Source organism: Salvelinus alpinus, chromosome 9, assembly GCF_045679555.1.
Source record: "Salvelinus alpinus chromosome 9, SLU_Salpinus.1, whole genome shotgun sequence".
In the NCBI taxonomy this organism is placed as follows: Eukaryota; Metazoa; Chordata; class Actinopteri; order Salmoniformes; family Salmonidae; genus Salvelinus; species Salvelinus alpinus.
The window spans coordinates 28,706,727-28,734,320 of NC_092094.1; the positions used below are offsets into that span (position 1 = coordinate 28,706,727).

The following is a 27,594-nucleotide window of genomic DNA, read 5'->3' on the forward strand; positions in this document are numbered from 1 at the left end:
AGAGAGTTGTTGCTGTGGTGCTCTAACATAAATCATGTAGCAAATATAGGATATGGTCGAAAGAGTATGTTGCATTTTATGTAGCCTATAGGCTGGAGATAAAATGTATGACAATGTAATGAGATGGACACTTTTTATATCATGCAGGTTTCTCCGATCAAATAGCTTAAACTAAATGGCACCCAATCAAATAAAACATTTGCTGTCATGTTGACAAACATATCCTAAAAACAGGACAGGTCAAAGTAAAATGGACAATAAGGAATGGACAATCACAAATGTTGTCCAGGAGTTTCACCCGGGTGTCATGATCAGTGGTTTTAAGTTTGTATCTGTCCATTTTTGACAAGCTGATCATAGCGAAAAAGAAAATACACTATATATACAAAAGTATATGGACACCCCTTAAAATTAATGTATTCCGCTATCTCAGCCACACCCCTTGCTGACAGGTGTATAAACTCGTGCACACAGCAATGAAAAATCTTCATAGACAAACATTGGCAGTAGAATGGCTTTACTGAAGATCTCAGTGACTTTCAATGTTGCACCGTCATATGATGCCACCTTTCCAACAAGTCAGTTTGTCAAATTTCTGACCAGCTGCGAAGTGTTAGGCCACACAAGCTCATAGAACGGGACCACCGAGTGCTGAATTGCGTAGCTCGTAAAAAATTGTCTGTCCTCGGTTGCAACACTCACTATCAAGTTCCAAACTGCCTCTGGAAGCAACTTCAGCACAAGAACTGTTCGTCGGGAACTTCATGAAATGGGTTTCCATGGCCGAGCAGCCGCACAAAAGCCTAAGATCACCATGCGCAATGCCAAGTGTCGGCTGGAGTGGTGTAAAGCTCACCGCCATTGGACTCTGAAGCAGTGGAAACGCCTTCTCTGGAGTGATGAATCACGCTTCACCATCTAGCAGTCCAATGGACAAATCTGAGCTTGGCAGATGCCAGGAGAATGCTACCTGCCCGAATACATAGTGCCAACTGTAAAGTTTGGTGGAGGAGGAATAATGGTCTGGGGCTGTTTTTAATGGTTTGGGCTAGGCCACTTAATTCCAGTGAAGGAAAATCTTAATGCTACAGCATACAATGACATTCTAGACAATTCTGCTTCCAACTTTGTAGCAGCAGTTTGGGGAAGGCCCTTTCCTATTTCAGCATGACAATGCCCCCGTGCACAAAATGAGGTCCATACAGAAATAGTTTGTCGAGATCAGTGTGGATAAACTTGACTGGTCTGCACGGAGCCCTGACCTCAACCCCATCGAACACCTTTGGGATGATTGGAACGCCGACTGCGAGCCAGGCCTAATCGCCCAACATCAGTGCCCGACCTCTCTAATGCTCTTGTGGCTGAATGGAAGCAAGTCCCCACAGCAATGTTCCAACATCTAGTGAAAAGCCTTCCCAGAAGAGTGGTGGCTGTTATAGCAGCAAAGGGGGGACCAACTCCATATTAATGCCCATGATTTTGGAATGAGATGTTCGATGAGCAGGTGTCCAGATACTTTTGGGTAGCTGATATTAAGAGCTTAAATAGCCAAGTTGATTAGTCACAGGAATCAGGACTAATAAAGCCAATGCAATGGCCTGTTTTACAAACGGTGGACCTACAACACAGATGAGCATTCATAAAATTGCATTGCAAGCAGACATGGTAGGCTACACATCAGTAAGCACGAGCCAATGTCTTTTGGACAGCTTTTTTTGGTCCTGTCTGGACCGGACGTCTTTTTTGTTGTTGGTGTTCTACAAACGGTAGGCTTGCCACATAAATAGGCATCCATACAATTTAATTCCAGACAACACTGTAGGCTGCTCAGTAAGCACGGACTGACTCCGAAGCCTTTTGGATTTCTTTTTTGGTGCAGTCTGGACCAGCCTTGAATTCCACATTCACCGACATTGATTGTTGGTCCGGTCCAGACCAAATCTGAACCAATCATTGGCATTTTGTGGTCTCACCTAGGGCGGCAGAGTGGCAATGACCGGCCCTGACCCAAATATCACATGAATACACATTAGACATGGCAAAATGTATAGAATTGCCAGAAAATTAGCTTTATAACTGCAAAATGTTCTCTACACCCCATGACAAAATGTGTAGAATTGCAGGAAATAAGCTTTAACCCTCTCGGCTGAACCTCTTACAACAAAATCTATGGGCTAAAAAACCTAGCTAAAAACCGTTAGCTGACATTGGCTAGTTGATCTGGACATTTCTGACAAGTTATAAATAGCTCTCTAAGGTATGCAATGACTTACATTACAAGAGGAAAACTGATGATGCACTACCCAATTTCGAAATTGCACCTTGTGCATTCTACTATTACAACTTCAAGAGTAAGTTCAAAGCCGGATTGAGTTCCTTTGAAATTGTGATAATTTGCTTCAGACAAGCGCATTTCCATGCATAGAGCTGACATGGAAGAAAATAATATTGAAAGTATTTTGAAAATTCCCATAACAAACCTTTTTCCTTATAAAATTCCCCTGGATGTACATTTTAAACTCAAAATAACTTTCCCTGCCGGACAAGGATTGTCCTGACTTTGGAGAATCTCATATGAACACGTCATAATGCTTGTGGGCTGTGGGGGTGTGTGCTACACCAGTGATTTAAGCTGATAAGCCACTCTTTAATGTCCGCAGAATGAGCAGCCAGGCTCCTTGGGTTGTATACTGTGGATTTGGAAACTAGAGGTGCTCCTGAGTAGAATGGACCCCCTTTTACTGCGACACAATGTACTGTACAGGAAATTGTGTATAGTGGAAAAAAAATTATACAAATAATAATAATTGTATGTTTTATTGCCACATACACAGGATAGGGTCAGACATATACTGTATATGTCCAATATGAAAAACCTACTGAACAGTGTGCAATATGAATGGGATAATTAAAAATTGGATTTAAAAGTGTTTTCTAAAGTTGATTATTATAATTATAATAAAAATGGTATGATTAATATTGTTATTACTATTATTATTAATAGTAGCATTATAAATCATGTTTTGTTGTTTGTATTACTTTTGTTACCATAATAACTATCTAGTAATCATTACTTTTAATGCTGTTAACAATAATGTCAATGCTATAAAATTATTTGTGCTTTAAAGGAGATTAAATGTTTTCCTTTTTTCCTGTTGTTAAACAAAATGGCAGTATAGCTTATGGTTCGGCAGCCCGGACCTCATTGGAAAGGCTAGATGTCAAACAGGGGCAAGGACTCAGAATATGTAGTGGGGCACTTCGGACCTCCCTAGTGGCTGCGCTACAGGTGTAGATGGGGGATATGCAGATTAGGAGACAGCAGCTGGCAAATAATTATTGGGTCAACCTACAGAAAGATAGGGAGAGTGTTGATCCATCTGATTTGTTTAAGAGACGTCTGGATACTGTGTATCAGGATTTTGTGGCCATTTACTCAGATGATTCAAAAGATCCAAGGACATGGTGTACTGGGTCAGCATTTGTAGTGCAGGAATGTGGGGTGGCAGTCAGGAAACGTATTACAGATCAAATGGCTGTATATACAGGGGAGCTGATGGCCATACTGTTGGCCTTGCAGTGGGTGGAGGAAGTCTAGCCAGACAGAGTAGTTATTTGCTCTGATTCATGTGCAGTGTTGATGAGTCTCCAGTCCTTCAGGTCACGTAGCAGACAAGACCTGCTTTATGAGGTGCTACAAACCCATGGCAGGATTAGACAGATGGGTATACAGATAAGATTTACTTGGGGTCCCAGCCCATGTGGGGGTGGAGGGGAACGAGGCAGTTAACAAGCACTTAGTAGTGGGGATGTTGATGTTGTAGTTTCAATGAGCAAGGCAGAGGCAAAAGGCCTGATATGGACAATGATGGTGCAGAAATGTCAGGAGCAGTGGAATAGAGATACTAAGGGCAGGCATTTATTTCAATTACAGAGGAAAGTCAGGGAGGGGAGGACAAGAGGAAGGGACAGAAAAGAGGAGGCTATTTTTACAAGATTAAGGGTGGGACACAGACGGTTGAATAAGACCTTAAATGTGACAGGAAAGCATCCAACAGGAAAGTGTGATTATTGCAAGGAAACAGAGACCGTGAAGCATGTATTGCTACAGTGTGGACAGTATCATAGGGAAAGTGAGAGGCTGAGATCTAGTATGAGGGAGAAGGGGATACAGGAAATTAGTTTAAATAGTATATTGAGTAGAACGTCATTAGTTAAAGTCTCAAATATTTTGTTATCTTTTTTAAGAGAAACAGGGCTGGCAGGTAGGATTTAGTTTCTACCCGTCTCTGGCCCACACTCCAGTTCAGTAGGTGGTGGTAATGCACCATAACGTTGGATGCCAACTGCCGATAATCCCCACCAAAGAAGAAGAAGAAACAATTCGACATGAAGTAGCTAGCTAGGCAGCTAGCATCCTCAAACACTTTGCTTCAAAAATGCCGGAGTTAGCGGTAGAAAATGTTGTTGTCCATCCACTTGTGTTGCTCAGCGTGGTGGATCATTTTAATAGGTATGTAATTAATAATATATATGTTTGGAAATCACATCCATTCGCTACTTCTGCTAGCTCGCCACTTTTTGTACAATATGATGATGTTGCAGCCAGGCATAGCTAACGTTAGCTGGAGCTAACCTGCTGAGTCAGAAACCCATTTTAAAGCTGTGCATTTGTTAGCAATGACAGTAGTATATCTAGTTAGTTTATTTTGGCGGTAAATTGTAATAACAGGCAAATAGCTAGCAACATTCACTAATTATGGAAGAATTTAGCCACAGCGTCATTATGGATCAGAGTAGTTAGCTAGCTAACTTAGCAAGGGATAGGTATTGTAGTTGGCTTATTCAGGTGTTTCCAAACCTTTTCACTCGGGCCTGCCTTCCAGCATTGGGGAACATCCCGCGCCCCCCACGTCTATTTTTATTGGTACAAGCACTGTTTATGGCAAACTGTTTACACCCCTCTTGTTGTCGGGGGGGGCATTTAGCAGATTTAAAGTTTATTTCCTGAAATTCTACACATTTTGTCATGGGATGCAGAGAACATTTTGCTGTTTCATAACACATTTTCTTGCAATTCTATATATTTTGCCATGTGATAGTTGAGTAACTCAAACATTACAACAAAATGTATGGGCTAAAAAACCTAGCTAAAGAACGTTTGCTGACATAGGCTAGTTGATCTGGACATTTCTGACAAGTTATAAATAGCTCTCTGAGGTATGCAATGACTGACATGACAAGAGGAGAAACTGATGATGCACTACCCAATTTCGAAATTGTACCTTGGGCATTCTACTATTACAATTTTCATGAGTAAGTTCAAAGCCGGACTGAGTCCCCCCCTGCCGTTTGGGAACAACAGAGCTAATTAACTAGTTGTGTTAACCTAAAGATGCACTCTTAAACTTTTGTATAATTTCAGCCAGTAGTTTTGAAAGTGGTACTCATGAGCAAAAAGTGGTCCCAGTTTTTTGTGTACTACGTCATCATATTGTGTACTATGTCATCCATTTCTTATGTTACGTCCTGCTATATATATATATTTTTTTTTGCAATTCATATATGTTACGAATCCAATTCGTACTATATGTTACGATTTTGTTGTGATTAAGCTCATGGATTGTGTATTTTAAGTTTTTGTTTGATTTCCACTAAGACATCCTATGATATTGATTGTGTAAATGTGCTCTTTTGACAGAATAGGGAAAGTAGGCAACCAAAAGCGAGTAGTGGGTGTCCTCCTCGGCTCTTGGCATAAGAAAGTCCTTGATGTGTCCAACAGCTTTGCAGGTGAGTTCTTCTCCTTCCATGTACTAAAATAACATGTTTGTGACTAGTTTATAACATCTTTATCATATTTGTGAGAGAACTCAAATAATAATTATGATCACTAAACGTTTAGCTATATAGCTAAGCCTGTTGTTGGATCCAATATTGATTGTGTTTTTCGCCAGTGCCTTTTGATGAGGATGACAAGGATGATTCAGTGTGGTTCCTGGATCATGACTACTTGGAGAATATGTACAACATGTTCAAGAAAGTCAATGGTGAGACCACACACACACACTATAGATTATTACATTTTAACTATATACATTCAGTCTCATCAACTTCTACAAAGTGTGGCTATGAGATTCTTAAACCTTTTCCTTCTCTTCTCTCCAGCCAGAGAGAGGATAGTGGGTTGGTATCACACAGGTCCTAAACTACATAAGAATGATATTGCCATCAATGAACTCATCAAGCAATACTGCACCAATTCAGTAAGTGCTTTCCACCCAGTAAATATTCCACATTAATACCTAAATATCGGTAAGAAATATATCTCATCTCCTGTTGAAAGGATTAAATTGTATTGATAATGCAGCAGATAATTAAGTGAACATTGACTGTGTTTGTATGGCACTTTCACCCTCAGGTATTAGTGATCATTGATGTAAAGCCTAAGGACCTGGGCCTGCCTACAGAAGCCTACTTCTCGGTGGAGGAAATACATGACGTAAGTGGAGCATAGACTTGTTTGAGACTAAATGACAAAATAAGTCAAACTCTGGACCAGCCAACCCCGAGGTCTCTGGGCTGATTTTGGACTGGGCATACAATTGATTATTGTGAAAGGAAGGAAGACTTTTACTCTAAAAGGGTTCTTGTCTCTTCACTCTTCCAGGACGGCACCCCGACCTCCAAAACATTTGAACATGTGACCAGTGAGATTGGAGCCGAGGAGGCAGAGGAGGTGGGCGTGGAGCACCTTCTCAGGTACACATCATTTTTTATCTGGACTACGCAGACACCAAACATTTCATGGATTTTCCATTATTTCTGTAGTTTCATGCTTAACACCACACCGAACAGATTTGCACTAATGTCGACTAAACTTGATATATTCTACCCCATTTTTCTTCCGTCTACAGAGACATCAAGGACACAACAGTTGGTACTCTGTCACAGCGTATCACTAACCAGGTACATGGCCTAAAGGGGCTCAACTCCAAGCTGCTGGACATCAGGTCTTACCTGGAGAGAGTGGCTGCAGGCAAGTTGCCCATCAACCACCAAATAATCTACCACCTACAGGACATCTTCAACCTGCTTCCTGATGTCAACCTTCTAGTAAGCTGGGGTGTAGGTTTAGGATGGGGGTGGTGTGGGGATGGGGTAATGTGTGTGAGTAGGCTGGGTTATGTGGGAGAAAGGGGGCAGGGGGTGGCTGGCATGGTAATCAATATTAGCTTTTTTATTTTGAAAGAGTACACAGATAAATGTTCCTTCTCAAATCAAATACATTTGCGTGGTATGATCTACTAACGTAAACTCACTCACTTTTGTACATTGCCTTGGTCCGTACAATTGACCTTATTTTAGCGCCCAAAAAACGTAATATTTCCAGATCAACTGTAATGTCAATACCATTGTAAAGCACAATTTTAACAGAATTCATGCCGAAACCTCCACGCTGCCTGTTTCTGCATGATTCAAGAAGGCAATGAGCTCCGTCGGGTCTTTAAAAAAATGGCGGATGGGGAAGCGAAACTAATGCGTGGTAGTGAGGAGAGGAGATGTGTGGGAAAATGGCTTTTTTTCACTTGATCTGTACAACTTATTACCTTATCGCCTCTAAAATGTAAATAAAACACTATAAAGAGTTTATATAATGTGTCATTACATACCTATTTGGAGGTTTGTGTCGAATTTGAATCGGGTTTTTAGGGCGGTGCTAAAGTGATCTTCAGAAGTAAACAGCGGCTTTGAGAATCATGATCGCTTGCAGTGATGACGCAAAAAATTACTAGGTATCCCCCCCTTACCCCGTCACTGTCCATTTCTTGTTTTTAAACGATGAGAGAAGTGCTACACATGGTGGAGAGAGATTGTAAGACAGAAATAGTTGCTTTATGCGTGCTGTACGTTACGGCATGACACGTCACGATGTAACGGAGGGTCCGTTTTTTTTCAACTTTTCTCCAATACTATAGAGCCATTACCATGTCGATCAACGCTTGAATAGAAATGTAGTTCACACCCCAGATTTTGAAGTCAACACAGTCGCAACAGTCCCATTAGTTTTCTTTGCAGCCTCGTTTGAATGTCGCGGTTGCACACATTTGTACGGAATGGGGTGAGTTTACGTTACTTCATTACAATGAACAGATAGTCTGGATTTTTCCACCAGATTTTCACTGTTTAGTTAATCATAATACACAATGCCTTAATCCTGCCACTTCTCCCTGCAGGAGTTCACAAAGGCCTTCTACCTGAAGACCAATGACCAGATGCTAGTGGTCTACCTGGCGTCCCTCATCCGCTCAGTGGTGGCTCTCCACAACCTCATCAACAACAAGATCTCCAACCGTGATGCTGAGAGGAAGGAGGGACAGGAGAAGGAAGAGGGCAAGAAAGAGAAGAAAGAGGACAAGGAGAAGAAGGAAGAGAAGGAGAAAGGCGACGCCTCGTCCAGGAAAGATGAGAAAAAGAAGAAATGAGTGTGCACTATTGGTGTTCGTCTTTGTCATACCCTATTCCCCTGGATAGTGCACTACTTTTGGCCTGAGCCACAGTCATCTGTATATGGGTCTAGCTAAAAGTAGTGCTCTATATGGGGGTGTGGTGTCATTTGAGACTTGCCCTTTGTCATAACTGGCACTGAATAACTATAGTGCTGAGGGTGACAGGATGGTTATGTGTGTTGGATGTTCTCTACAATGAGAACATGTTCGTTCTGCACCATCTGGGCTGCGTTCAGTAGGGCACAACGTTACAGAACCTCAAATAGAAATCCATATTCTAGAACAGACATGCCTTTTTGACATGTGAAGAATCAGGTCAGCTCTGTTCTGGTATTTCTATCTACAACGTTCAGTAAATTGCCCCCTCCCGAATGTGTGTGTGTGTGTGTGTGTGTGTGTGTGTGTGTGTGTGTGTGTGTGTGTGTGTGTGTGTGTATGGTGAAAGGAACCTTCAGTTTCTGTATCACTCATTAAAGTAGGGTCATATTAAATCATTTTCGTTAAGTTTCTAATTTGCAAATCTTTTCTTTTGTCCCTTGCCTTTGTTTGGGTGTATTTTGTTGTACTGTATGATATTTCATGTCATAGAAACACAGGGAGGAGAATTGTGAGGTTATGAAGCCTCGCCTGACATTTGTGGGGAGGATGCATTCAAGTCTGGTAATGGACTGCATATTATGAATCTCTCTCACAACACATGCTGTACCAAGTGAAGAGTGGTTTGACGTTTATTTTTCCATTTGGTTTAACTGTAGACAAAGATTATTAATAAAGGACCTATACTGGGTTACTTGATGACACAACCTTTACAGCCAAGGAACTAATAGTTGAAGTGCCTTCAGAAAGTATTCATACCCCTTGACTTATTTTTTTTCCCTCTCACCCATCTACACACAATACCCAATTGAAAAAATATATTTTACCGTTATTTTACCAAGTAAGTTGACTTGAGAACACATTCTCATTTACAGCAATGGCCTAGGGAATAGTTACAGGGGAGAGGAGGGGGGATGAATGAGCCAATTGTAAACGGGGGATGATTAGGTGACCATGATGGTATGAGGGCCAGATTGGGAATTTTGCCCGTAATGATGTACAAAAAATAATAATAATGAAATACAGAAATATCACACCTGAGTCAATACATGTTAGAATCACCTTTGGCAGTGATTACAGCTGTGAGTCTTTCTGGGTAAGTCTAAGAACTTTTCACATCTGGATTGTACAATATTTGCACATTATTTGTTTAAAAATTCTTCAAGCTCTGTCAAGTTGGTTGTTGATCTTTGCTAGACAGCAATTTTCAAGTCTTGCCATAGTTTTTCAAGTCGATTTATGTCACTGTAACTAGGTCACTCAGGAACATTCAATGTAGTCTTGGTATGCAACTCCAATGTAGATTTGGCGTTGTGTTTTAGGTTATTGTCCTGCTGAAATGTGAATTTGTCTCCCAGTGTCTGTTGGAAAGCAGACGGAACCAGGTTTTCCTCTAGGATTTTGCCTGTGCTTAGCTCTATTCTGTTTATTTTTATCTTAAAAAACTCCTTGCCGATGACAAGCATACCCATATCGTGATGCAGTCACCACCATGCTTGAAAATATGAAGTGGTACTCAGTGATTTGTTTGATTTGCCTCAAATATAACGCTTTGTATTCAGGACAAAAAAGTTAATTTCTTTGCCACATTTTTTGTAGTTTTACTTTAGTTCCTTATTGCAAACAGGATGCATATTTCTGTACAAGCTTCCCTTTTCACTGTTATTTAGGTTAGTATTGTGGAGTAACTACAATGTGGTTGAAGCCTCTGCGTTTATTATTATCATCCTTCTCATGACGCAGCACTAGGTTAGTATGGCGAAGATGCTTTTCTGCGTAGATTTGGATTCTAACATACAGTAAAATAACGGAAGGTGTGGTTTTTTGTACGACAAACTGCCAATAGGCTTCAATTCTTTTCACACTCACGTTAGTGGCTAATTCGAAAATTGTACCATGCAATCTATGGTATGCAACGAGGAATACGGCGGTAGGATTTTATAAAATGTTCAAGTCAGGTAAATCAGATTTTGATCGGTAAAATGGATTGTGACGTCAGGGTTTATAACCCCCAGGGGAGGGAGAGCAAGGTTGGAGTATCGTATGTAAGCTATTCGTCCTAGGTAAAGTAGGCAGTAGGCGAGGAAGAGCGAGCACGAGAGACGCACCACCCACCAAGCTAAATAACATTCTTATTCCCTATTGATCAGGGCATGACTCCTCACTAGGGTGATATTTGAGGCGTGAACAGCAAGAGCGGCGATATGGCCTATATCCAGGTAAGGTGTACCCTGTCCCTATGTTATATTTGTAATGTCAGTCAGGCCCCTCTTGCTCTGGGGTGAAGGGTAATCTGCAGAATGGACGTTTCAGAGTTGTGTCGGAGTGTGGTTTCATAATGACATCAGGATTGCGGGACGTGAATAAATCACTAGCGTGTTACTTATTTGTCAGTTGACATAATTTCAGAATTCACGCAGCTAGTCAGACCAAGTAGGCTATGGAGTCCTAAAAGCGGGTCTGCACCCTATCTCTGTCTCACCCACAAACAGGTGGTTTAAAGCAAGCTTAAACGTTCCCAGGGCTCCTGGCTCGTGTGTGTGGAGCTTCAGTTTGCGAAGACTTTTGGTCACCTCAATTGCACATTTATGTGCCATCATTTCCTAAATGTGTTATCTCTTTGCTCCTTCAGATACCTGATGATAAGGGGTATAAGTTGGACCTCTTCTGTGTCCCCAAACACTATGAGGAGGATTTAGACCAGGTTATCATCCCCCATGGACTGATCATGGACAGGTAAGTCAAACCATCACCACTGGACTGGCACTCTTGGGTTATAGTACAGTACTACTGTACTATAACATAATTGCACATTGCACATAATTGCACATTTTCCTATTCCTTTGTGGAGTAAATCATAACTCTAATATCGTACAAATTCCTCTATGCTTCCATTGTTTCCTTAATTTACACCATGGTTGCTAAGGTATTTTGTCGGATAGAGCTCACTGACATATTTGTTAGACAAATCAGTGTTAGGCATCTAAACCAGCAGTGATTTTTTTTTTTTTTTTGTAATGGTGTATAGCCATCATCAATTTGCATTGCAGACAGGGAGAAGGCAAGCAGCAGCCTTATGAATGAAACACACTGTTAGTCGGATACCCTGTTGTAGAATGCCATGTTAAACCCTGTTATGAATAGTAGGACTCCAGCCAGATCATTTGATTTGACCCAGTCAGCAACTTTTCAGCCAGTTTTCCACACATGGCCAATACTAGCCTTAAACCATGATGTTCTGACTGACCAGATCACAAACCATCTGAAGATTGATTGATGAGCCTGCACAGAAATTTCAGGTCCCGTGCCATTGTATCGCCCTCTCTTCCTCTCTTTTTTTTTATCCTTCTCTATTCCTTCTGTCTCTCTCTAGGACTGAGCGCCTGGCTCGTGATATAGTCCGGGACATGGGGGGACACCATATAGTAGCACTGTGTGTTCTCAAAGGAGGTTATACATTCTTTGCCGACCTGCTGGACTACATCAAGACCCTAAATCAGAACAGCGATAAGTCTGTCCCGTTGACTGTGGATTTCATTAGGCTAAAGAGCTATTGCGTGAGTGAACCACTCCACGTTTCTCTCACTCTCCTTCAATAGCCTCCAATTGTGTAAGGAAGATGGCAATCTTTATATGTAAGCAATGCAGCCGTTGCTTATTCTCTCTCTGTGTGTGTTTAGCCTGGTCTCAGATCAGTTTGTTTAGCTAACCCCTCTTATCTGTTGTCTGTCATGCCATGTTTGTCATGATGACAAACATGACACAAGGGTTGGCTAAATCACAATGTGATCTGCTACTAGACTCTCATCTGATGCATGAGCAGATAACACTTCCATTGGCCAACATGTCTTTTAATGTATTACTAGATGACCTTATGATTATTTAGAGTAGACCATCACCCTCTTCCTGGGTGAGATGTGTAGTTTTACTGATGTGTGTGTATTGTCCCCAGAATGACCAGTCTACAAACATTGTCAAAGTTATCGGAGGGGACGAGCTCTCAACTCTAACTGGGAAGGTGAGATTTGATTGCTTGACATAACCACAGATAAAATACAAATATCTTAGGAGTGAAGTTGTAATCCTTTAACCAATGAGGTGCTGTATTTTTGTTTAATTATTGGATTTTTCGTTATATGTACATATTGATCTACAGTATATATATATGTGATCAATTGTCTTCTAATTTCCTTTACAGAATGTTTTGATAGTTGAGGTAAGACCAATTTCCCTGTGTCTTTTTAGCACATAATCTGAAAATTCAATCTCTGTAAATGTTAAAACTGCTGTACATAAATATGTGGCGCACACTAGCTCTCACATGAACTATAGCTATATGACCAGGGTGCAAATCACATTCACTAATGGGTGTACCATCGCTATGGTTGTCCACATTAATATTGAATTGCTTGCCTTGAATTGTTGTTGGACTTCCTTGCACTCCTTAAATTGAACCCCCTTATGCAACGGTATCTGTCCTGCTGACGTGTTTAGGACATTGTGGAGACAGGGAGGACTATGGAGACACTGCTATCACTGCTGAGTGACTGCAATCCAAAGATGGTCAAAGTCGTCAGGTGAGAACCAATGTATTAAGCACACAGTACTCTTTTTCTCCCATATTGTGCTTACTGAATATTCCCTATAAGTGCTGTGTAGCCCTGATTTAGACAGAGAAGTGGTTCAGCTCAGAATGTCACTCTTTGACTGCATTTACACAGGGGTCCAAATTCAGATATTTTTTTCACTAATTGGTCTTTTGACCAATTGGATCAGCTCTAAAAAATATCTAATGTGACAATACCTGATGTGATTGGTCAGTAGACCAATTAGTGGAAAAAAATATTGGAATTGGGCTGCCTGTGTAAACGCAGCCTTTGTCGATCTAGACAGCAATATTAATGACCGCACTCCATCTATTGTAATGGGCACTCTCCCCTTAAGCACTGATTTAGAGATGTTATGTGACTGGATCAGATTAAGAGTTAATCTATGTACCATACTGTTAATTGAACTGTGGAGGGATGGGATATCCCTCTGCTATGGAAGGGACTATTTGACGCTAGTTTAGGTTGTAGACGGCTGTGTTGAGCGCATTGTAGCTATGCTATGTTATTGAACAATGCAAGGCCATTGAGTGGATTGTATTGTTAGCTGTGTCATTGAGATTGTTGAAGACCATGTCATTGAGAGCGATGCATGCCATGCCATTAAGAGCATGGTTTGCATAGAGATCCTATTCAGTTCTGTGCTTGTATGCATTGTTATTTCAGCCTTCTAGTCAAGAGAACACCAAGGAGCTCAGGCTACAGACCAGACTGTGAGTTCTGCCGTTGTTTGTGTGTGTCGTGCATGCCGTCCCACCGTTGATACACTGCTGTACTAGAAAGAGTCTTTGGCAGGATGACCACGTATAATAGTTATATTTTTCGCATGGGATTAATATGCGTATCTAACAATCGACTTTGAATGTGTAGGTCAACATGGTACTCTAGTACTAGTATTCTATACAATGGTTAGTGATGTATGTCATTCCTTTAAGTCAGAGTTGGATAAGCTTTCTAAGATGGTTTTGCAAGGACAGCTGTTTACCTTTGACCTGCTCTGTGACCCTTGCAGCTAAAGGGTCAATCCCAGTCACAGACAACAGGAGTCAACTAGCTAACCTCCAGAGATGGAAAAGAGAAACATACTTTATATCTGTGTTAATGTTATGAAATGCTAATGCAAAACTCATCCCATAAGATCTTTTGATACTGCTAACGTAATACTACACAGCAAGATGTATAACTTACATGTAGCTTAGTATTGTATTGTGCAGTGAATTATGTCCGTCTCTGTATTTGGTCAGACATCGGGTTTGAGGTGCCAGATTCGTTTCTGGTGGGATATGCCCTGGACTACAACGAGTACTTCAGAGATCTCAGTGTAAGTTCGCTGCATTGGAGATGATCCTGATATTTGGTTATATTCTCTGCGATACAGCATGTCAACCTAGTGAAATATATACACTGAGTGTACAAAACATTAGGAACACCTTCCTAATATTGAGTTGGACCCACTTTTTCCCTTAGAACAGCCTCAATTCGTCGGGGAATGGACTCTACAAGGTGTCGAAAGCGTTCCACAGGGATGCTGACTCGTGTTGACTCCAATGCTTCCCACAGTTGGCTGGATGTCCTTTGGGTGGTGGACCATTCTTGATACACACAGGAAACTGTTGAGTGTGAAAAACCCGTCAGCATTGCAGTTCTTGACAAAATCAAACTGGTGCGCCTGACACCTACTTTTGTCTTGCCCATTCACCCTCTGAATGGCACATACACAATCCATGTCTCAAGGTTTGAAAATCCTTCTTTACCCTGCCTTCTCCCCTTCATCTACACTGATTTGAAGGAGAACAAGTGACATCAATAAGGGATGGTAGCTTTCACCTGGTCAGTCTGACATGGAAAGAACACTTGTTCCTAATGTTTTGTACACTCAATGTATGTATGAGGGGTCAGTTTAATCAAGTCTGCTGTTGGTGTATTCTTTTTACACTTTACCATGTGTTTTTGCTCTGTGCAGCACATCTGTATACTGAACGAGAACGCAAAGGAGAAGTACAAAGTGTGAGCTGAGGCGATAGACAGATGGATGACGAGAGACTAGGACCACTGTGATGATCCTGAGCTTTTTAGGGTTCTGAACCTTATTTATCTATGTATGAAACCTACTTAATGTGAACACATGGATTGTGAATTCAGTTTGCAAGATGCTATTTGAGAAAACAAAAATGTATTGAATTCATATTTTTGTTCCCCTGGAAGCAATGGGATGAGTTATGTTTTTAAGTAGAGGATTCGTGTAAAGATAGTTTTGGGAGAACACTTTTATTTAGATTTGTAATTATATATTATATTGGGGCCTTGGATGCCTCTGCATCTGATTTATGTTAGTAAGGATGGATTTTGTTATGTTGCTTAATACAATCCACAGGATCTCAGGCGACTGTACATATCCACAGTAAAATCTATGTGAGTCAAGTCATGTACTGCATTGTACAAACCAATGATGCTGTTTAGCTCATATGCCATGCCCATGCAAAGACAAGCCTGGAATGTAATGTAACAATTTTGTTTAATAATGGCAATGTTTTCATTCACCAAGGACATTAACAATCCTATTTTAATATTGCTGTCAATCTTAAATGTGTGTGTTAGAGAGAGAGATGCCTTCCATGGAATGACTTTAAAGAAAAGAGAAATCTGCACCCTGCTCTTGTTTTTTTAAATTTATTGAAGCATTTAAGGCCAAGAGGCTGACATACAGTTGAAGTCGGAAGTTTACATACACTTGTTGGAGTCATGAAAACTTGTTTTTCAAGATCATGAGGAAGGAAAATTGTGGATATATTGCATCATCTCAAGACATCAGTCAGGAAGTTAAAGCTTGGTCGCAAATGGGGTCTTCCAAATGAACAATGACCCCAAGCATACTTCCAAAATGGCTTAAGGACAACTATGTCAAGGTATTGGAGTGGCCATCACAAAGCCCTGACCTCAATCCCATACAGCATTTGTCGGCAGAACTGAAAAAGCACGTGTGAGCAAGGAGGCCTACAAACCTGACTCAGTTACATCAGCTCTGTCAGGAGGAATGGGCCAAAATTCACCCAACTTATTGTGGGAAGCTTGTGGAAGGCTACCTGAAACATTTGACAATTTAAAGGCAATGCTACCAAATACTAATTGAGTGTATGTAAACTTCTGACCCACTGGGAATGTGATGAAAGAAATAAAAGCTGAAATAAATCATTCTCTCTTATTCTGGCATTTCACATTCTTAAAATAAAGTGGTGATCCAAACTGACCTAAGACAGGGAAGTTTTACTATAATTAAATGTCAGTAATTGTGAAAAACTGAGTTTAAATGTATTTGGCTAAGGTGTATGTAAACTTCTGACTTCAACTGTACATAGCTGTGGGAAGTAGGGGTGCTGAGGGTGTTAATAAATATAAGATTTTTAAAAAAATCACAAAAGTAGTGGGGCTTTACTAGTAGTAACGGACCGATATAGATTTCTGTAACATGGGCAAAAACATTTAGACAAAGTGGTTTGTGATGATATGGCTCATTTGGTAGAGTGTGATCCCCACCGGGGACCAGTATGAAAATGTATGCACTCACTACTGTAACCTGCTCTATTAAAATGTAAAAGGAATTAAGACCATTTCAGTTTACATTTAGAAATAAGTTGCATTTGCAAAGTATTTCAAGAAACTGGAAAACATAAGCAAGTATTTTTATATTCAGTCCCAAGTATTATCAGATTAACTGTTTTGTACAGAACTACATTCGCTTGCGAAAGTATTCACCCTCCTGGCATTTTTCTTATTTTGTTGCCGCAAGCGAATGGGTGTTTGTATCATGAGATTTACACAACCACTTTGGAGATGCAAAATATTTGTGAAACAGACAAAAAAACAACTTGAGCGTGCATAACTATTCACTCCCCCAAAGTCAATACTTTGTAGAGCCACCTTTTGCAGCAATTACAGCTGCAAGTCTCTTGGGGTATGTCTCTATAAGCTTGGCACATCTAGCCACTGGGATTTTTGCCCATTCAAGGCAAAACTGCTCCAGCTCCTTCAAGTTGGATGGGTTCCGCTGGTGTACAGCAGCCTTTGTCATACCACAGATTCTCAATTGGATTGTCTGGGCTTTGACTAGGCCATTCCAAGACATCTAAATGTTTTCCCTTAAACCACTCAAGTGTTGCTTTAGCAGTATGCTTAGGGCCATTACATTTACATTTAAGTCATTTAGCAGACGCTCTTATCCAGAGCGACTTACAAATTGGTGCATTCACCTTATGATATCCAGTGGAACAACCACTTTACAATAGTGCATCTAACTCTTAAGGGGGGGGGGGGGGTAGAAGGATTACTTTATCCTATCCTAGGTATTCCTTAAAGAGGTGGGGTTTCAGGTGTCTCCGGAAGGTGGTGATTGACTCCGCTGACCTGGTGTCGTGAGGGAGTTTGTTCCACCATTGGGGTGCCAGAGCAGCGAACAGTTTTGACTGGGCTGAGCGGGAACTGTACTTCCTCAGAGGTAGGGAGGCGAGCAGGCCAGAGGTGGATGAACGCAGTGCCCTTGTTTGGGTGTAGGGCCTGATCAGAGCCTGAAGGTACGGAGGTGCCGTTCCCCTCACAGCTCCGTAGGCAAGCACCATGGTCTTGTAGCGGATGCGAGCTTCAACTGGAAGCCAGTGGAGAGAGCGGAGGAGCGGGGTGACGTGAGAGAACTTGGGAAGGTTGAACACCAGACGGGCTGCGGCGTTCTGGATGAGTTGTAGGGGTTTAATGGCACAGGCAGGGAGCCCAGCCAACAGCGAGTTGCAGTAATCCAGACGGGAGATGACAAGTGCCTGGATAAGGACCCGCGCCGCTTCCTGTGTGAGGCAGGGTCGTACTCTGCGAATGTTGTAGAGCATGAACCTACAGGAACGGGTCACCGCCTTGATGTTAGTTGAGAACGACAGGGTGTTGTCCAGGATCACGCCAAGGTTCTTAGCACTCTGGGAGGAGGACACAATGGAGTTGTCAACCGTGATGGCGAGATCATGGAACGGGCAGTCCTTCCCCGGGAGGAAGAGCAGCTCCGTCTTGCCGAGGTTCAGCTTGAGGTGGTGATCCGTCATCCACACTGATATGTCTGCCAGACATGCAGAGATGCGATTCGCCACCTGGTTATCAGAAGGGGGAAAGTGCGGAAAGTGCGGAGACAGAGGGGAAAGACGGAGACAGTGGGGAAAGTGCGGAGACAGATTCTCGCCACGCCACCTGGTAGGAGCGACCTGTCAGGTAGGACGCAATCCAAGCGTGGGCCGCGCCGGAGATGCCCAACTCGGAGAGGGTGGAGAGGAGGATCTGATGGTTCACAGTATCAAAGGCAGCCGATAGGTCTAGAAGGATGAGCAGAGGAGAGAGAGTTAGCTTTAGCAGTGCGGAGCGCCTCCGTGACACAGAGAAGAGCAGTCTCAGTTGAATGACTAGTCTTGAAACCTGACTGATTTGGATCAAGAAGGTCATTCTGAGAGAGATAGCAGGAGAGCTGGCCAAGGATGGTACGTTCAAGAGTTTGAGAGAAAAGAAAGGGATACTGGTCTGTAGTTGTTGACATCGGAGGGATCGAGTGTAGGTTTTCAGAAGGGGTGCAACTCTCGCTCTCTTGAAGACGGAAGGGACGTAGCCAGCGGTCAAGGATGAGTTGATGAGCGAGGTAAGGGAGAAGGTCTCCGGAGATGGTCTGGAGAAGAGAGGAGGGGATAGGGTCAAGCGGGCAGGTTGTTGGGCGGCCGGCCGTCACAAGACGCGAGATTTCATCTGGAGAGCACAGGTCAAAGCACAGGGTAGGGCAGTGTGAGCAGAACCAGCGGTGTCGTTTGACTTAGCAAACGAGGATCGGATGTCGTCGACCTTTTCAAAATGGTTGACGAAGTCATCCGCAGAGAGGGAGGAGGGGGGGGGGGATTCAGGAGGGAGGAGAAGGTGGCAAAGAGCTTCCTAGGGTTAGAGGCAGATGCTTGGAATTTAGAGTGGTAGAAAGTGGCTTTAGCAGCAGAGACAGAAGAGGAGAATGTAGAGAGGAGGGAGTGAAAGGATGCCAGGTCCGCAGGGAGGCGAGTTTTCCTCCATTTCCGCTCGGCTGCCCGGAGCCCGGTTCTGTGAGCTCGCAATGAGTCGTCGAGCCACGGAGCAGGAGGGGAGGACCGAGCCGGCCTGGAGGATAGGGGACATAGAGAGTCAAAGGATGCAGAAAGGGAGGAGAGGAGGGTTGAGGAGGCAGAATCAGGAGATAGGTTGGAGAAGGTTTGAGCAGAGGGAAGAGATGATAGGATGGAAGAGGAGAGAATAGCGGGGGAGAGAGAGCGAAGGTTGGGACGGCGCGATACCATCCGAGTTGGGGCAGTGTGGGAAGTGTTGGATGAGAGCGAGAGGGAAAAGGATACAAGGTAGTGGTCGGAGACATGGAGGGGAGTTGCAATGAGATTAGTGGAAGAACAGCATCTAGTAAAGATGAGGTCAAGCGTATTTCCTGCCTTGTGAGTAGGGGGGGAGGGTGAGGTCAAAAGAGGAGAGGAGTGGAAAGAAGGAGGCAGAGAGGAATGAGTCAAAGGTAGACGTGGGGAGGTTAAAGTCACCCAGAACTGTGAGAGGTGAGCCATCCTCAGGAAAGGAACTTATCAAGGCGTCAAGCTCATTGATGAACTCTCCAAGGGAACCTGGAGGGCGATAAATGATAAGGATGTTAAGCTTGAAAGGGCTGGTAACTGTGACAGCATGGAATTCAAAGGAGGCGATAGACAGATGGGTCAGGGGAGAAAGAGAGAATGTCCACTTGGGAGAGATGAGGATCCCAGTGCCACCACCCCGCTGACCAGAAGCTCTCGGGGTGCGAGAACACGTGGGCAGACGAGGAGAGAGCAGTAGGAGTAGCAGTGTTATCTGTGGTAATCCATGTTTCCGTCAGTGCCAAGAAGTCGAGGGACTGGAGGGAAGCATAGGCTGAGATGAACTCTGCCTTGTTGGCCGCAGATCGGCAGTTCCAGAGGCTGCCGGAGACCTGGAACTCCACGTGGGTCGTGCGCGCTGGGACCACCAGGTTAGAGTGGCAGCGGCCACACGGTGTGAAGCGTTTGTATGGTCTGTGCAGAGAGGAGAGAAGAGGGATAGACAGACACATAGTTGACAGGCTACAGAAGAGGCTACGCTAATGCAAAGGAGATTGGAATGACAAGTGGACTACACGTCTCGAATGTTCAGAAAGTTAAGCTTACGTTGCAAGAAATCTTATTGACTAAAATGATACAGTACTGCTAGATGGTGAAGTAGGCTAGCTAGCAGTGGCTGCGTTGTTGTTGACTTTGTTTGAAAGTGTAGCTGGCTAGGTAACCTCGATAACTGGCTAGGTAACCTCGATAATTACTCTAAACTACACAATTATCTTGGACACAAAGACAACTATGTAGCTAGCTAACACTACACTAATCAAGTCGTTCCGTTGTAATGTAATAGTTCCTACAGTGCTGCTATTCGGTAGAAGTTAGCTAGCTGGCTAGCAGCTAGCAGTGTTGACTACGTTAGGACGAAAATAGCTGGCTAGCTAACCTCGATAATTACTCTAAACTACACAATTATCTTTGATACAAAGACGGCTATGTAGCTAGCTAAGAAGAAATTGCTAAGATCAAACAAATCAAACCGTTGTACTGTAATGAAATGAAATGTAATACTACCTGTGGAGCGAAGCGAAATGCGACTACTCGCTCCAACCCGGAAGTAATTGTCCTGCTTGAAGGTGAACCTCTGTCCCAGTCTCAAATCTCTGGAAGACTGAAACAGGTTTCCCTTAAGAATTTCCCTGTATTTAGCACCATCCATCATTACGTCAATTCTGACCAGTTTCCCAGTCCCTGCTGATGAAAAACATCCCCACAGCATGATGCTGCCACCACCATGGTGTTCTTGGGGTGATGAGAGGTGTTGGGTTTGCGCCAGTCATAGCACTTTCCTTGATGGCCAAAAAGCTCAATTTCAGTCTCATCTGACCAGAGTACCTTCTTCCATATGTTTGGGGAGTCTCCCACATGCCTTTTGGTGAACACCAAATGTGTTTCCATATTTTTTCTTTAAGCAATGGCTTTTTTCTGGCCACTCCCATGAAGTGGGGCGGCAGGTAGCCTAGTGGTTAGAGCGTTGGACTAGTAACAAAAAGGTTGCAAGATCAAATCTCCGTGCTGACAAAATCTGTCGTTCTGCCCCTGAACAAGGCAGTTAACCCACTGTTCCTAGGCCGTCACTGAAAATAAGAAATTGTTCTTAACTGACTTATCTAGTTAAATAAAGGTAAAATAAATAAATAAAAAGCCCAGCTCTGTGGAGTGTACAGCTTAAAGTGGTCCTATGGACAGATACTCCAACCTCCGCTGTGGATCTTTGCAGCTCCTTCAGGATTATCTTCGGTCTCTTTGTTGCCTCTCTGATTAATGCCCTCCTTGCCTGGTCTGTGAGTTTTGGTGGGCAGCCCTCTCTTGGCAGGTTTGTTGTGGTGCCATATTCTTTCCATTTTTAAATAATGGATTTAAAGGTGCTCCGTGGGATGTTCAAAGTTTCTGATATTTTTTATAACCCAACCCTGATCTGTTTGGAGAGCTCCTTGCTTAGTGGTGTTGCAGACTCTGGGGCCTTTCAGAACAGGTGTATATATATACTGAGATTATGTGACACTTAGATTGCACACAGGTGGACTTTATTTAACTAATTATGTGACTTCTGAAGGTAATTGGTTGAACCAGATCTTATTTAGGGGCTTCATAGCAAAGGGGGTGAATACATTTGCACCACCACAAGTTCTTTTTTTTCATTTCACTTCACCAATTTGGACTATTTTGTGTATGTCCATTACATGAAATCCAAATAAAAATCCATTTAAATTACAGGTTGTAATGCAACAAAATAGGAAAGATTCCAAGGTGGTGAATACTTTTGCAAGGAACTGTATCAGACTCAAGTTATAAATGCTGGTGAACACGCAAATACATTTAGTTTTTAAAGAAAATCACAAAAGTAGTGCACTGGGCCTTTACTCGTCCTGTATTAGAGGATCAAAATAGACATCTTCAGCACAGGTACTTTTTTTGCCAGATCGCAGCACCCCCTCCCCAAACGACTTCTCGCGGCGCATGAACTTCAATAAAAAACGTGCCTCTAGCAAGGTAAATGCGCAGGTTTCTTTTTTCTTATGTTATCTCATTGTTACCATTCACCTGCAACATGATAGCTCAGCTGTGCGAGTGCCTTTTTGAATTATGGAATGACTTGAAAATGGGTTGGTAGATTATTAATTTCATGGCAGTTATTTTAGGTGTTAATTTGAGGCAAAACTGTTCAACATGTCCGTGCAAAACATAGAGCGTTATCATTTTCCAAGATGTTGGTCTCTGGTTCCCCACTAGATGGAGTTGCCCTACATTTTCTTTAAGCTGAAGGGACTCGCTTCCGCAATCCGCATGCAAGCACTAACACAAAGCTAATGTCAAGTGGAAGCATTGTAGCAACGATTTTTTTTTGCACAGCAGGTGCCTGTCCGAAGAAAATATTTAATATTGGGATAGTAGTGACAGGTCGGCAGCAGCATTCTGAAGCTTTTCTCCTGTACAGCAATAACAAACTCGAGCTATATTTTATAACAAAAGCAAGGTAGGCTGCTGGTATGTTTCACTGTGAGGTCTTTGCCTCTGTTTGGCTACATTGTTGACCTTCAGGATGGACCTAAAAGAAAAGACAGCTGCCATATTGAAGCAATATGAAGTCGGGAGCAGATTCTCGTACTTGCCGGTCCTGCCCAAAGCCTCGGTGTTGATACCGCTGTTTGTGAGGGACGGAGAGGTCCACATGCTGATGACTCTACGCTCCCAAGAGGTCAGTAATATGGCTCTCCCTTACTCCTTAGTTTAACTAGTTTACCTTAACTATTATGTCATCGATTCTTAGGCCTACAGTTTTGCCATTGAACATACAAAATTGTGTTAGGAACATTGAAACCATTAATACAAAAGTAAAGCATGACAGTGTTGCATCCAAATGTGTGAAATTGTCCACTGTATTTATAAACATAGCCTTTGATATTTGTGCATGTGCATGCGTGAGTGTGCATGTGCACTGCACGGTGTGCAAATATAGCACATTGGGATGTGTGAAATTGACTCAGTTGTGATGAGTCGCTCTTTTTGAACGGATCTTTTTGGTGAACGAATCGCATCGATGAGAGAGCCGTTCATTTGGCTCCCTGATAAGCACACTGCTGGTACTGCTTTTTGAGATCATAACAACGTTTTTCTCCTGCTAAATTACAAAATAATACTCTAAAGAGTGAATCCTTCCAGCAGAAACAATAAATAGTGGGAAGAGAGTGTCAATCTAGTCCACGCTGATTTCTTTTCTTCAGTGCAGGCCATCCAAATAATTTGGCCAGGTAAATGTTTTTATTTGAACGTGCATTTCAAGATCTGACACAATGGTAGCCAACCTTTTGGGCTTTACATTAGAGATTAGCAACATTTTCATGGTTCTAGGTTTATTTTTAAGCATTTTTAATGAAGATTTGTTTTTCGAGACAAATTAGCCGGCTCAACGAAATTACTCAATGCCCATCAACTCAGTTTGAAGTGTCCCCATTTGCACTAGCGAATAGCTAGTTTTTCATGTGGTGCGGACTGGTAAGAATCACATCAAATGTTATTTGCCACGTTATTTGCCATATTTGTTATTTGCCACGTTTCGTAAACAGGTGTAGACTGGCAGTGAAATGCTTACTTACGGCCTTTCCCAGCCTTGCAGAGAAATGAAAATAGAAAAGTAAAACAGGTAATAATAAATACACAATGAGTAACGATAACTTGGCAATACACAGGGTACCAGTACCGAGTCGATGTGCAGGGGGACAAGGTAATTGAGGTAGATATGTACATATAACTAGGTATAAAGTGTCAGATAATAAACAGTAGCAGCAGCATGTGATGAGTCAAAAAAAATTGTTAACCAAATAGCTACCTGGACAAACTATTTAGCAGTCTTATGGCTTGGGGTAGAAGCTGTTCAGGGTAGCAGAGAGAACCGTCTATGACTTAGGTGGCAGAAGTTAGAAACATTTTAGGGCCTTCCTCTGACACTGCCTGATATAGAGGTCCTGGATGGCAGGGAGCTCGGCCCCAGTGTTGTCCATGGCCGTACACACTACCCTCTGTAGCGCCTTGCGGTCAGATGCCAAGCAGTTGCCATACCAAGCGGTGATGCAGCCAGTCAAGATGCTCTCAATGGTGCAGCTGTAGAACTTTTTTGGGAAATATTTTCTGCCCCCTGAGGTGGTAGAGGCATTGTCGTGCCCTCTTCACAACTTTGTTGGCATGTGTGGACCATGATAGTTCCTTAGTGATGTGGACACCGAGGAGATTGAAGCTTTCGACCCACTCCACTACAGCCCCCTCGACGTGAATGGAGGGCTCGCCTCTCCGTTTCCTGTAGCCCACGATCACCTCCTCCCTATAGGTTGTCTCATCGTTGTCATTGACCAGTCCTACCACCATTGTGTCGTCTGCAAACTTAATGAGGGTGTTGGAGTCGTGCGTGAACAAGAAGTACAGAAGGTGACTAAGCACGCACCCCTGAAGTGCTCCCGTGTTGAGGGTCAGCATTGCGGATGTGTTGTTGCCTACGTGATGTCCTTTACACAAGAAAACAAAATGGAATGCTGTAGAACTCACTCTTTGTCTCTCTCTCTCTGTGCTGCAGCTGAGGACCAACGCAGGTGAGGTGTGTTTCCCAGGTGGTAAGAGGGACCCGAGGGACAGGGACGATGTGGACACGGCTCTGAGAGAGGCAGAGGAGGAGATAGGCCTTCCTCCTGACCAGGTGGATGTGGTCTGCACACTCTTCCCCATTATGAACAAGGTACACATGGGGAGAGGTTGCTTTTACATGAACAAAGATAAAATGTTTCAAAGCTGATGATTTCTCAACACCCCCACTATCATGGTGTAACAGGATTCAACAGGATTCTGGTCCTGGAGAACTATAAAAAATATTTTAAAAACTGCTGATGGCATAATTGGACCATAATTAGCTGAATCAGGTGTTTTATTGAATCGGGTTGGATAAAAATCCTGCACTCCAAGTAACTCCATGACCGAAGTTGGGAGAACCCTGCTCGGTATAGTACAGTATATTTTGGAATTAGATATTGCCAATAGATTACAGGTCATACTTCTAGTCAGAGATATTCATACTTTCTCCTCTCCCCTCTCTCTTCCACATCTTTTCTCTTCTCCCCTTCATTCCCCTTGCCCCTCTTCTCTCTCCCTCCTCTCGCTCTGTAGAGTGGTCTGTTGGTGACTCCAGTGGTGGGGTTCATTGAGGCCTCATTCTCTCCTCGCCCAAACCCAGCCGAGGTCAGCGCTGTGTTCACTGTCCCTCTGGAGTTCTTCACTAGAGAGATAGACCACTCATCCTACAGTGCGACTGGAATTGCTGGCTTGCTCCACAGTTTCCAGTTTCCGGACCCTGAATCAGGCAGCCACTATCAGATATGGGGTCTGACTGCCATTTTGGCTATACTGGTCTCTGTCCTAGCCCTCAGAAAAAAGCCTGAGTTTGAGACTGGTTTTGATTCTGATGACCCGGTATCTTTCTTCCAACACAATCTGAACAAGAGGATCAGTAAACTATGACATATATCAATGTTTTTTAAATATTTTAACCAGATAATTATATAATGCAATGCAATGATGGTGAGAACATATTTTTCCATAAAATGTTGTAAATGTAATTGTTCTGCCAACTGTAAACGTGGAATCATGTGCAATACCTATATTCTTTACGAAAATTGATTTTTTTTTAAACTTTGAATGTAATTTGTGAATATTGTATATTGGTGACAATAAAAAAATAAAAAAGTATACTATTAAAGTTTGAATAGGTAAATGCATCCAGTTGAGTTCATAAATGTAACATGTGTGAGAGGAGAGTGGGCAGTGGGCTGTTTAGAGCTATGTGGAAGGACAAGACTGAGTTGATACCTGGACCAGGGCATGTATTCACAAAGAATCTCAGCGTAGGAGTGCTGATATATAATCAGTTTAGCCTCTCAGATCGTAATGAATCATATTGGACTAGATGACTGATAGGGGGCGCTGTGTTGAAGCCACCATGCCTCCATCTTGGCACATTTCTGAAGCTATAGAAATGCATTTATTGTCTCGTTTTTGCCACAGGTATTATATTATAGACACATTAATGCATACCTTTAAATTATATTTGAGCCAAAAATAAAACATATTAAAACATTTTCCTATAGTATCTTTTTTTTAAGGTTACTAATGTTACTGTCCCTACTTCAACAATACTTAATTTTGTCCTCAACATTTTTTATTGAAATATTGTAGAACTCTCGATGGCCAATACATAGCATCAGCAATCCAGGGTTTATTTTCATCATTGGTTCTAATGTAACGGATGTGAAATGGCTAGCTAGTTAGCGGGTACGCGCTAATAGCATTTCAATCGGTTACGTCACTTGCTCTGAGACCTGAAGTAGGGTTTCCCCTTGCTCTGCAATGGCCGCGGCTTTTGTGGAGCGATGGGTAACGACGCTTCGTGGGTGTCAGTTGTTGATGTGTGCAGAGGGTCCCTGGTTCGCGCCCGTGTCGGGGCGAGGGGACGGTCTAAAGTTATACTGTTACACTAACATAAAGCAGAGGACAGGCAAGACAGGAGCTTCAACTGGATTCAACTGAAGCAGACCAATGTAGAAATAATACACTGCTGTATATGCAATATGAGTTCAGTGAATATAGTTTTAAATTCCCTGAAACGATATCTACAATAATTCCTCTAAAATTGCACATGACCTACATGATCACACCTTCATAGCTAGATATCCAATCCCAGCTCTGACTTCAGCTCTACCTCCTACAGAGTCAGGATCTTATTTAACTATGCTAGGATCCATTTTGAGGAAATGAACATGATCAAAACATTTGAGTGGACTGATTAAAGTAAGTGGATTGTGATTATGTTTATAACACAGACAGAAGGGCTATTGTCAATGTAATTCATGATGTTAGATAGCAGCTACTACAACTCACCAGCTGTAATGACAACGAAACCGAAGGTTACTGAAATAGAATAACATATCTATCTCTATAAAGTGCCTCTATAGCTAGGTTTCCATCCAATTGGCTACAGATTTCATATGAATATTCAAAAATCCTACCAAACTTACTTGTTGCAGGTGTTTCCACCGTAATGATTTGTCGTGGATAAAAATCAGGGCGTGATGACAGTGCACACAAAATGTAATTTTTCGCTTAAGTTTTCATGTACCGAATAAAAATCTAAAATTGAATGTGTAAAGAGCGTCAATTCACTAAACTGCGGTAGTG

At 42.5% G+C, this 27,594-nt stretch overlaps 3 protein-coding genes across 3 annotated transcripts; all 3 read left to right on the forward strand.

Annotated features, from left to right (window-relative positions):
* Positions 1 to 4,311: 4,311 nt before the first annotated feature.
* LOC139584596 (26S proteasome non-ATPase regulatory subunit 7-like) lies at positions 4,312 to 9,313 on the forward strand. The gene is made up of 8 exons (XM_071416632.1): positions 4,312 to 4,513; positions 5,702 to 5,793; positions 5,958 to 6,050; positions 6,169 to 6,266; positions 6,422 to 6,502; positions 6,671 to 6,762; positions 6,918 to 7,116; positions 8,238 to 9,313. Exons 1-8 carry the CDS (start codon positions 4,440 to 4,442, stop codon positions 8,484 to 8,486), a joined length of 978 nt encoding a protein of 325 aa, XP_071272733.1. The 5' UTR covers positions 4,312 to 4,439; the 3' UTR covers positions 8,487 to 9,313.
* Positions 9,314 to 9,443: 130 nt separating this feature from the next.
* Positions 9,444 to 16,407, forward strand: LOC139584599 (hypoxanthine-guanine phosphoribosyltransferase-like). The gene is made up of 10 exons (XM_071416634.1): positions 9,444 to 10,355; positions 10,757 to 10,825; positions 11,239 to 11,342; positions 11,980 to 12,163; positions 12,559 to 12,624; positions 12,805 to 12,822; positions 13,101 to 13,183; positions 13,880 to 13,926; positions 14,458 to 14,534; positions 15,177 to 16,407. The coding sequence occupies exons 2-10, from the start codon at positions 10,811 to 10,813 to the stop codon at positions 15,222 to 15,224; spliced, it is 642 nt and encodes a 213-aa protein (XP_071272735.1). The 5' UTR covers positions 9,444 to 10,355; positions 10,757 to 10,810; the 3' UTR covers positions 15,225 to 16,407.
* A 5,975-nt stretch (positions 16,408 to 22,382) lies between these two features.
* Positions 22,383 to 26,134, forward strand: nudt7 (nudix (nucleoside diphosphate linked moiety X)-type motif 7). The gene is made up of 3 exons (XM_071416633.1): positions 22,383 to 23,077; positions 24,947 to 25,105; positions 25,531 to 26,134. Exons 1-3 carry the CDS (start codon positions 22,922 to 22,924, stop codon positions 25,879 to 25,881), a joined length of 666 nt encoding a protein of 221 aa, XP_071272734.1. The 5' UTR covers positions 22,383 to 22,921; the 3' UTR covers positions 25,882 to 26,134.
* Positions 26,135 to 27,594: the final 1,460 nt, after the last annotated feature.